Source organism: Erigeron canadensis, chromosome 2, assembly GCF_010389155.1.
Source record: "Erigeron canadensis isolate Cc75 chromosome 2, C_canadensis_v1, whole genome shotgun sequence".
Taxonomy (NCBI): Eukaryota; Viridiplantae; Streptophyta; class Magnoliopsida; order Asterales; family Asteraceae; genus Erigeron; species Erigeron canadensis.
In genome coordinates, this window is record NC_057762.1 from 41,565,999 (window position 1) to 41,576,402 (window position 10,404).

General features: G+C 34.7%; 1 protein-coding gene and 2 long non-coding RNA genes across 3 annotated transcripts; 1 reads left to right on the forward strand and 2 right to left on the reverse strand.

Annotated features, from left to right (window-relative positions):
- Window positions 1–507: 507 nt before the first annotated feature.
- On the reverse strand, window positions 508–1,757 carry LOC122590282. The gene is made up of 2 exons (XR_006322436.1): window positions 1,216–1,757; window positions 508–990 (listed from the first exon to the last, which is right to left on the reverse strand). It is a non-coding gene; the product is annotated as an uncharacterized LOC122590282 (long non-coding RNA).
- A 370-nt stretch (window positions 1,758–2,127) lies between these two features.
- LOC122589453 (LRR receptor-like serine/threonine-protein kinase FEI 2) lies at window positions 2,128–6,770 on the reverse strand. The gene is made up of 13 exons (XM_043761748.1): window positions 6,641–6,770; window positions 6,391–6,526; window positions 5,870–5,941; window positions 5,711–5,782; window positions 5,542–5,613; window positions 4,935–5,006; window positions 4,776–4,847; window positions 4,432–4,538; window positions 4,131–4,298; window positions 3,707–4,039; window positions 3,361–3,615; window positions 3,145–3,278; window positions 2,128–2,669 (listed from the first exon to the last, which is right to left on the reverse strand). Exons 1-13 carry the CDS (start codon window positions 6,738–6,740, stop codon window positions 2,445–2,447), a joined length of 1,818 nt encoding a protein of 605 aa, XP_043617683.1. The 5' UTR covers window positions 6,741–6,770; the 3' UTR covers window positions 2,128–2,444.
- On the forward strand, window positions 3,564–4,423 carry LOC122589454. Its single transcript, XR_006322270.1, has 2 exons — window positions 3,564–3,653; window positions 4,179–4,423. It is a non-coding gene; the product is annotated as an uncharacterized LOC122589454 (long non-coding RNA).
- Window positions 6,771–10,404: the final 3,634 nt, after the last annotated feature.

Consider the following 10,404-nt stretch of genomic DNA (forward strand, 5'->3'; position numbering starts at 1 on the left):
TGGAGGAGCGTCTTTGACTTCAGCTATAAATACTGCCTCCTTACCAGATATTTCATTTCAAAACTCAAACTTTTATATATCTGCAATGGCTTCTTCATCAAATGCCCCTTACCGAAAACGTCCAATAACTGTCGATCAAGTGAATGATAGTATCATGGCTGATATCCTCGACCACCAAATGTTCAAAGACCAACTTCTTGAAATTGGTCTAAAACTTCAAGCAAAAAAGAAATGATGTCAAGAACAAATCAAATATATACAAACGGGCCATTGTACTGAGCTTGAGTGTCAATACTTTACTTATTTGCAGGGGAAGTTTGACAAGATTCAAGAAATTGTGGAAGAAATTGCTTCTGCGGTCATCACCTTGAATGAGTTCATCAACCATGCCAAAGCAGTTTATGCCCAAAAGAAATAAGTAGTCTCTTTTAATATTATGTTGTACGTTTTTCTACCCTAAGTTTGTAATGTTTTTTAATATTATGTTTAATGAATAAACTTATGCTATTAAAGTAGACTTATTTTATTAAAATACTTAAAAACATTACAATTGTAAAAGACAACACACAATTCAAACTGCTAAAACACAAGCACACTTTATCAAACTAGAAAGTCTACTTCATAATCCAAAACAATTAAAAAGGAACAAAGATAAGCTGTCTGAAGCAGTGCTCGTATCTGAAGCCCCTGCCATGCTTCTCCCGATATATCAGATGCGTTGTTGCATAATATTGCTCATCATCATTGTCGGCCCTCTCTTGTGCATTCAACTGCGAGCAAATTGCCTCAAACTGTTTCCTGCTCCAGTGACCTTGCAGTTGAGCCTTGCTTCGTGGTCCTCGAGTGGTCTCCGTGTTGAACATTGCAGTAACGTCGTCCCAAAAGGATACGCCAGGATTATTCATTTCACACCTACCCGTAACAGGGTCCGGTCTCCTCATCACCCAACACCTCGACAAACAAAGATTTTCTGATTGAGTTCACACACTTCTAGACATTGTGAATGGAATGAGTTATGTAAAATGGTATATGAAATGGTTTATGGAAGATGAAAAAGAGTATAAAGGAATAAGTTGTGATTTGAAATGGTAGTGTGAAGTTGAGAATAAATAGGGTTTTGAAAAAAAAAACAAAAAAAAAATCATTAAGCAAAAGTAGCCGTTTGTTTTTAAAAATAAAAAATAAAAAAATGTTTTTTCTTAATTCGGGCCCCACCTTCCGCTCCATTCTTGCGTCTGAAATCAGAAGTAGCAACACCAGACGCAGCTAGACGCCGTCGGTGCTACTAGCATCCTCCGCTTCCTGCGCGTCTGACGTGTCCCAGACGCGATGTAGAAGGCTTATAAGGAGCGGCCTAAACCCTCCCATCACTTTCCCCAAACTCTCCTCTCTTCAAGCCTTTCTTTCTATCTCCGATCTTTATTTTATATAAATAAATTTTGACATCATCGTTCATGTACGAAAAACATGAAGCACAAGCACTATATGATAAATCGATGCCTAAGTAACTCATTTAAGCCTCTCTTGCAACACACAAATACGTATCTCAAAACAAACTCTATTTATACTATCTTCATTCCTTATTAATATATCTAAACCCGCGGCGAAGCGCAGGTAAGTAACTAGTGCATTATCTGAAAACTACCATTACCAACCATAAACCGTTACAAAATGAGAAAACAAAAAAACCATCACTGTATCACACAAATACCATGATTGTGTTTGTGCAAAGAAGGTAGACAATTAAATGTCTAATATTGGACTATTTTGTCATCTTTGCGACATCTAATTAAGGGGTGTTTGGGATAACCAATTTATAAGCGTTTCTTTGAAAAGCAGGTATTCACATGTTTACTTAAAAGTATTTATTTCTCACAAATAATTTTCAAGCCTAGTCGAATGTGGTTGGTAAGCATACAAGCGAAAAAATAGCGTTTTGTCACTTTACAAATCTATATTTAAATATCAAAATCAAGCTTTACAATGTCGAATTTGCTTATCGACACGGAGACTGCACTAAAGGACCACCTAAAGGAGAGCATAATCAAGGTCCCAAACGCTAGGCTTTTACGAATATGAATGTCTACATCCATCATTTAAATATCCTAAAAAAACTTTATAAGCACGTTCAGAAATTGAAATAATATATTCTTGGCTACAAACACCCCCAAAAGACGTTACCTCAAGTCCTCAACTTGCCTAAATGACCAAAACCATGTTCTACAAGACAAGTGAAAATTTTAATGAATGTTCATTGAGTTGGAGTACTCGTTCCACATTCATTTTTGGCAGCGGGTGAACGAACAAAATCTTTTGGTCCGGAAAATTTGCTATATACATACAAGCTCCATCAACATGAACAAAATCGATGAGTTACTTAGTTTAGAAAGTTTCATCGGAAAATCTTCCCATAATTAATGTCTAAGAAATTTGGGGGATTATGATCAAGCATAATCTGAATGGGAGTCGTAGAAATCACTTGGGTAGGGCGTCATCACCTCCTGTTCAATAAACTGCAACACTTGTTGCATCGATGGTCTGTCCTCTGGGTTTGCGTTGGTGCATCTCCCTGCAATCTCCAAAATCGCTTCGACAGTTGATGCGTCTGCGTCAGTGCACCTTGGGTCCACCACGTCTTCCAACTGGTTTTCTTTCCGTAAGGTGTTCAACTGTTGTTTTGGCAAACAAAAAAAATATATAGAATATCAGATTATATGAGGATTAATTACAGCAATTATTTTATCATTTTATGAAAGACAGATTGCATCAAATGTCCAATGCAAGTATGCAACATACCAACCCTTTCTTAACCAAATACCTAGTTTATCCAGTTTGTAGCCTATAATACGATTTAAGCATTATATAACAAATGAGAAGCATGGTGCATTTAAATACGAAAGGTTCAAAAAAGAAGTATGTTACAAATATCAGATCAGGTAAAAGTGAACAAACGGAATTTTTCTTGCGGTTTACCCATTTTCAAACTATGCATTTACATTTTCAATAGTTTGCTTAAAACCATAGTGCATGTTTTCCTAAAACTTTGCAACAAGAAGAAAGGAATTTGCAGCTAAAGACCAAATATATTATCATTCAAAAACTATAATTACTTAAAAGCCAAAAAAACAAGATGAAGATACATACCCAACCAACAACATTTAGGCCCCGTTTCACGAAAGCTGTATCTGTTGGTCTCTTTCCTGTCACAAGCTCTAACAGCAAAACCCCAAAACTATAAACATCTGATTTCACAGTGGCTCTTCCGCTTTGCAGATACTCTATTTAAAATAACCAACAATGATCCCGTGAGAGGACATAATGAGCATTATTATTTATTAGTACCTGAAGAACGAGACATACCCGGTGCAAGATAGCCAAATGTGCCAGCAACGACAGTGGTAACATGAGCTTCTTCATCCACTAAAAGCTTAGCAAGACCAAAATCGGAAACACAAGGCTCAAAATTTTCATCAAGGAGAATGTTACTTGACTTTATATCTCGGTGAAGTATTTTTGGGCTACAATCATGGTGTAAATATGCCAGTCCCCTAGCTGAACCATATGCTACTTTCAGACGAGCATTCCAACTTAGTGTTTGATCTCCATCCCGGCATTCTAGAAATCAATTTATAAAACATTAAGAAAGATAAAAGGTCATCCTCTTTTTGTTTAAAAGTAAAAGTCAAAGTCAAAGTGTGATGCTTACCATGTAAAAAACTTTCAAGACTGCCATTGGCCACATAATCATATATGAGAAGCTTAGAATCAGGAAACCGGCAATAGCCTCGGAGATTAACGAGATTAATGTGTTTGACACTACCTAAGATCTCCAACTCTCTTTCGAATGCCAGATCCTGGCTTTCTCGTGTTCGGTCAATTTTTTTAACAGCAAACGTGCCACAATCATTCATGACCATTCTGTACACGGTCCCAAATCCACCGGCCCCAACCACATGCTCATCATTAAGAGACTCGAGCTTCTCTATAATCTCACTTGACGGGTAGGGAAGATCACCATGGAATGTTATAAGTTGTGTACCTACAAATTGAAAAAGAAAAAAGGAACCGATAAGGAAATCTAGGAATCACTAAAAACTGGCACTTAGTAACAGAAAATATGTGGTCTTTACTTGTTTCTTGATGAACTTGCTTTTTGACTACTACGTATTTCTTTGCAGCCCGTTCTTTCTTCGAGAGCATCCAAACCAAGAGGAATACAAAGAGCACCAGAAGCAAGACTAAAGCAGCCATAGCACCGATCACCGCTCCTTTCAGATCACGAGACGAATGCTTAGGCACTGCAGCAGTCGAAATAATTCATAAATGGTTGGCGTTGCTAATGCCCATAAGAAATTTAATTAGATATGAACAATTTGTGGTATTTCTAGTTGCTAATAATATGAAAGGATGGTTCTAATATCAATGACTTGCCTGCTGCTTCTTCACTTTCTGCATGTGGCAAGACAGCAGGAAATCCTAGTGATGTTTTACACGGCTTGTGTATTTGCTGGCCACAGAGGTCTAAGTTTCCAATAAACCTAAACGTAGTAGAATGTTTAAAATTAATCTCAATCAAAAAAGTCAATGTGTGATGAAGAACACAAGAGTACATTCATATTTACAATTTCAACAAATTCATAAAATGCATGAAACTGTCCAATTATGTCATCAGTTTAATACAGTTGAATGTAAATGCTAAGTATGAATAGGGTTAATGGTAACTCAAGATTGAATGCATCAACATAATTATTAAAGGGTATAGAGGAAAGACTTACGAGTCGTTTCCGAACTTGCTCAGTGCTCCAAAATTTGGAATTTCTCCCGAAAAAAAGTTTGTTGATAAATTCCTGAATTTAAAGTAAATAAATAAATATGTTTAAAGGTCAGGACTATTTTGATTTACAACACCATCAAATACTAGCGAAAAAACTTACATGTACTTTAGACGAGTGAGATGACCAAGAGATGATGGTATCGCTCCTCTCAAAGTATTACCCGACAAATCCCTGATTAGCGAGAGAAGTTACGGATAAAAATTATATGAAAAACATATTCTGATTCTTAAGAGTTGAGATTTCCATCAAAGTATCCAACAACATATTGTAGTTTATCTGTTTACATGAAAGTTCTACTAGGATAGTTCATATTGCATGTAAAAGGAATGACTTTCAGTCAAATTGCAGTGTTTGGGGGCCCATGTTATAAGTTTATAATTTACAATACACTGATGAGACCGATTACTAGTAAAGAGTTATATCAGTAATTGGGTCATTTTGTTTCACTATAAAACACCTAACATGGTGATTTTAAATGTACATCTATAAATGCTGACTGAAAGAACACTCAATCTGCAAAAACTGGAGTTGGTGTCTCTTGATATGGTCTACTTGGCATATTTCTTCCACTGGTGCAAAATCAATTGTCATAGAAATACCACATTGACACATACAAGGGTTTTCTGCTTATACTATCAGTTGTCTTTCAATTAGTTAGCTATAAATTTATGAGCAGATGTACATTGTGTATATTAAATTAACTTACAGTATACTGAGGAAGGAAAGATTTCCTATATTTGAAGGTATGCCACCCTGAAGATAATTAGCCCTCAAGTACCTAAATCGTAGCCCGCATTGCATTGTATATCAGTAAAATGTGCATACAGAACACGAAGAAAATTTTTAGTAGAAAATTATTTCACAGTTTGACTTACACAGCTCTAAGTTCAACACATTTGCAAATATCATTGGGAATTATTCCATGTAATCTGTTCTGATGAAGTGCCCTGAAATAACAAAGAACCAAATGTATACTTTAAAATCAAAGTATCACTAAGCTTACTCATTTAATATAACTACATTTATATACTTACAGTCTCTGTAATCTAGTCAGTTTACCAATGCTTGGAGATATAAAACCTCCAAAATCCATGTAAGGCAAGTTTCTGTCAAAATCCCAAACATTCAAACAAAAAATATAATTTCTCATAACAACCAAAAAAGTTAGTAATCTGCTCCAAGTTCAAGGTTTTATGTTACCATTTTGTTTTTCTTCAAATGGGAGTAAAAAAGTTCAAAACTTTCTATATATTTTTTCAAATCTGTACCAAATTAGGGTTTAATAATAGTATAATACCCATATGTTTTTCTAGAAATGGGTAGTTAAAAGTTCAAAACTTTACAGATAATTATTAATCCACTCCAGAATTAGGTATTTATGATACCATCTTGGTTATCCTGAAATGGGAAATAAAAAAGTTCAAAACTTTATTTTTTTTTAGGAAAAAAACTTATTCATCTGCTCCCAAATTAGGGTTTTATTCTACCCTTTTGTATTTCTTGAAATGGGCAGTAAAAAAGTTCAAAACTTGAAGTAAAAAGTTTAAAGATTTACATTTCAAGAACTCTTTGGTCATTTGAATGGCAGGTGATACCAGTCCATTGACAAGGGGTTTCATCATTATTTACCCAGTTGCTCAAAGCATTTTTAGTGTCATTCAAACCTTGTTTGAGCTCTAACAAAGCTAATCCTGCACATGAAAAAACACACATTAATGATAACAAAAATAAAAAAAGATTTGCATTTTTAGAATAATAATAATAATTTTTTTTAAAAATCCGTAGTTATAAGAAAGTAAAGTTACCATCTTGGGTAAGAGCTAAAGAACAAGTGTTGAAATGTATTGTTGAAATGGAAAGAGCTAAGAAAACATAAATGAAAATGAGATTTGTTGAGGTAGTCATTTGCCTTTCTTGAAGAAACGTAAGTGTAAGAACAAGAGTGTTTAGATGTGTGCCATAAAATGGAACATAAAAAGTGTGTATTTCAAATTTAAAGCTCAAGTGATGTAATGTTTTGAGTACACTTTTTTAGATAGTGAGACTGAAAGGGGGTAGAAAGCAGAAATGGTGGGGTTTGTGATTGGTGTGAGTTATAATGGTGGTTTGGAAAACAAAATGAAATTAAATGATTATTTCAAGCATGAAGGCACATTAACTAATTTTTATTTCAAAGTTAAAGAATATCCATAAGATCATTCGTAACCGTTTATCTTTTCACCTACACTTTTTCATGTCACTTAAGCATTACCTTCTCATTTATTTCTCTTTCCACTTTTTCCTTTAACCATTCACCTATCATTTGGTCACCACTTTTATTTTATACCTCACAATGTAGTCAATAAAAAAAAAAACAAAATAACACAAATAATATAGATAAATTAAAGTGGACCCACATCAATCCTTTCACCTAGGCTAAACCATTCACCTATCTCCCCTTCACCTTCTCCTATCACATATGTGCCTTAACAATTCATCTATCTATCATCTTCATTCACCTATACTCTTCACATTCCCTTTAAGAATGGTCTAATGATAAAAAGTCTTTCAAAGCTTTTTTATATGCCACTTCATTAATCCATTAACTTCAACCTATAAAAAAGCTATCTTCTCCAATGGAAAGTTTTTTCTAAAGCTTTTTTGTATCTTGATTTAGAAAAAAGCTTTTGTTCAAAAGTTTGAAATTTCTCAACCTATCCATAACAAAAAGTCATCCAACCTCCTATTGGAGATGCTTTAAGGGCATCTTCAATGGCATCAACCTATTAATAACTTTTTATTATTTTCATACCACTAATTTATAATATTAAATTAAGAATGATAGAAGTCATATAAATATAATTTATTTATAAGTTGATGTGAGTGTTTTTGAAAAAAAGCCTTTCATCAAATAGGTTGAGGATTCTCAGCCTTTTGATTAAAAAAGCTATCTTTCACAATGGTAATAAGTTTTTCAATGACTTATTAGCATAAAAAAAGCTTTTGATCAACCCACCATTGTGGATGCTCTAAGACGGTGTCTAAATGTCAAGTATAGTTGACCGGTGGTAGTAGTGACCACGTAATGTGTTAACGGTTTGGTGGTAGTTGTGACCGGTGGCAGTAGTGGTGGGTGTATGTAATTGTGTAAATACAATTAATATAAAGGGGTAGTAGAGATGTTTTAGAAGGGGAAATGATCTGTACACCACCTGTTTTTGACCAGACGCCACCAAATGTGTTTTAAAATATTGTACAGTATAATATCATATAGCATGTTTGGTGGTGTACATATCACTTCCCTTTTAGAAGACATGATTGATGGTGAGTAAAATGGTAGTATTGTCCATAGAATTTTTATGAGAAAATATATTGAAAATTAACGGTAAAAATTTTATGAGACAGGGTGTTAGAATTTTTTTAACATAGTATAGATAATTTATTTTTTTATAAATAAAAGTTAATAACAAGGTACTTGCGCAATGCGGTGGCGATGGTGGCGACAAATGGTGATGGTGGTGGCGGCGCCGTCAAATGGTGTACGTAACTGATGTAAAGGTGTTTGATTTAAAGGAGATCGTAGAGATATTCTATAGTAAAAGGGATTGACAGTGTAATTTATATTAAGGGTTGTTAGTGATTTAATACATTAAGAGTAGTTTAGTCGTTTCACGTGTCCCTTTTTTTTGTTGTAATATTCAACATAAGACTAAAACTTTTATATACTACTTAGATTCAACACAGTTTATAACTAATTTTTAAAAAAATGTTCATTGTATAGTTTTTTTATCGCTTAAATCACTGTACTATTTAATTTTATCACCAGTTATAATTTCACAAAATAATATAGACATAAATTTCCAAAATTCATCAAATATATATAGGGGTGAGAGAAATTGAGTCCAGGTCATAATTTGAGTCAAAAGGGTCCATGATATGTAACCTACACATGCGTAAGTCGTAGTGGTGGTGGTCGAAGATAATGGTGGTGGTCGAAGATAATGGTGGTTGTATAACTTACACATGTGTAAGTTAACTTAAACGTGTGTAAGTCTCGCTGAAGATCGTCGTCACCGCCGGAAGATCATGGTAGTGGCCGGAGATGATGGTGGTAGTGGGAGGAGGTGGTTGGAATTTGAGTGGGAAAAAATCAATGGACTCTTTGGACTCAAATTAAGACCTGGATTCAATTTATCTTTTATATATATATATGTATGTATATATATATATATGGGTGTGTTATTTATAGTACATACATTAAAAAAAGTACAAAAAGTATATGTGTAAGTTAACTTACTTACTTCTTCTTCCTTTTTCTCCAGCGAGACTGCCGCCAACTACCACTATGATCATCTTCGACCACCACCATGATCCTCCAGCGACGGCGACCATCTCTGACGAAACTTACATGTGTGTAAGTTATATAGAACTTACACATGTGTATATAACTTACACATGTGTAAGTCTCGCCGAAGATGGTCGCCGTCGCTGGAGGATCATGGTGGTGGTCGGAGATGGAAAGAAGAAGGAAGAATAAGGAAGTAAGTTAACTTATACATATACCTTTTGTACTTGTTTTACTTTTTTTTTAATATCCTTATTTTTTAAACTTTTCATAAAATATTTATCACAATCGCAAAACAATGGTTTGAGATTTTGTTAAAAAAAAAAAATGTAAGGCATAATATGCGTAATTACAAATGCGCAAAAAATAGCTTATCATCTTGTTTTTCTTTTTGGTTTACCCCGTATGATTTTATTATATAAGAAAAACATTACAAGGAGCAGGTGATATGACAATGTGTCGTATCAACTAGTTATCGACCAAGCAAGAGCAACAACTAAGCAAACATGCTAAATGTGACATGCCACACACACAACTAGCCTAAGTAAAAGCTAGCCTAATGATTAGCTAACGGTTACAATACACATGAAATAACTTAGTTCATGAGCAGCGCCTTTGGTAACTTCCAAGTAGCCATAGCTTTCTCGACCCGATCATTCTTCTTGAACTGAAACGTCGTTAATAGCTCGAGGCGTATTGTGTGGAGCACCACCTTCACCAATTGCTCCTTCGTTCTCTTCTTTTTATTGAATAAGTGAGCATTTCGTTCTTGTCAAATGAAATAAACAGAAGCAGTAAATATCAACTTCGAAAGCACACTAGAGATAGAGTTCTTCATTGCGTACGGAAGCATGTCTTTAATAATATCATCCCAAGTTACTGATTGTTGTTGTAAACCAGCCTTCTTGTTAACATCGATTCAAACCTGTTTAGCAAAATGACATTCAAAAAATAAATGGTCGTGTGAATCAGGTTGTAATTCGCACAAAGGACACAATAGCACAGTTGTCGGCGGCAAGTGTTGCAAGTCCCATTGCCGTAGCATATCTTGAGTCTTAAGTTTTTTCCTTACAGCAAGCCACAAAAGAAATGAGTGTTTTGGTATACAATGAGTGAACCAGACAAGATGATACCACTCCACCAAAGCATCTCTTGGGTGCAAATCATCCCACGCTAAACCTAATGAAAAAACGGTGAGCTCACCCCTTCTATCCTTCCAGCATACTACATCGTCACGGTTTTTCA

Coding starts and splice junctions, on each gene's coding strand:
- LOC122589453 (XM_043761748.1), bottom strand. CDS start 6,740: ATGACTACCTCAACAAATCTCATTTTCATTTATGTTTTCTTAGCTCTT. Junction 5,614..5,710: donor TGTGTTGAACTTAGAGCTGT/GTAAGTCAAACT, acceptor GCTACGATTTAG/GTACTTGAGGGCTAATTATC. Junction 4,299..4,431: donor AGAAAGTGAAGAAGCAGCAG/GCAAGTCATTGA, acceptor CGACTGCTGCAG/TGCCTAAGCATTCGTCTCGT.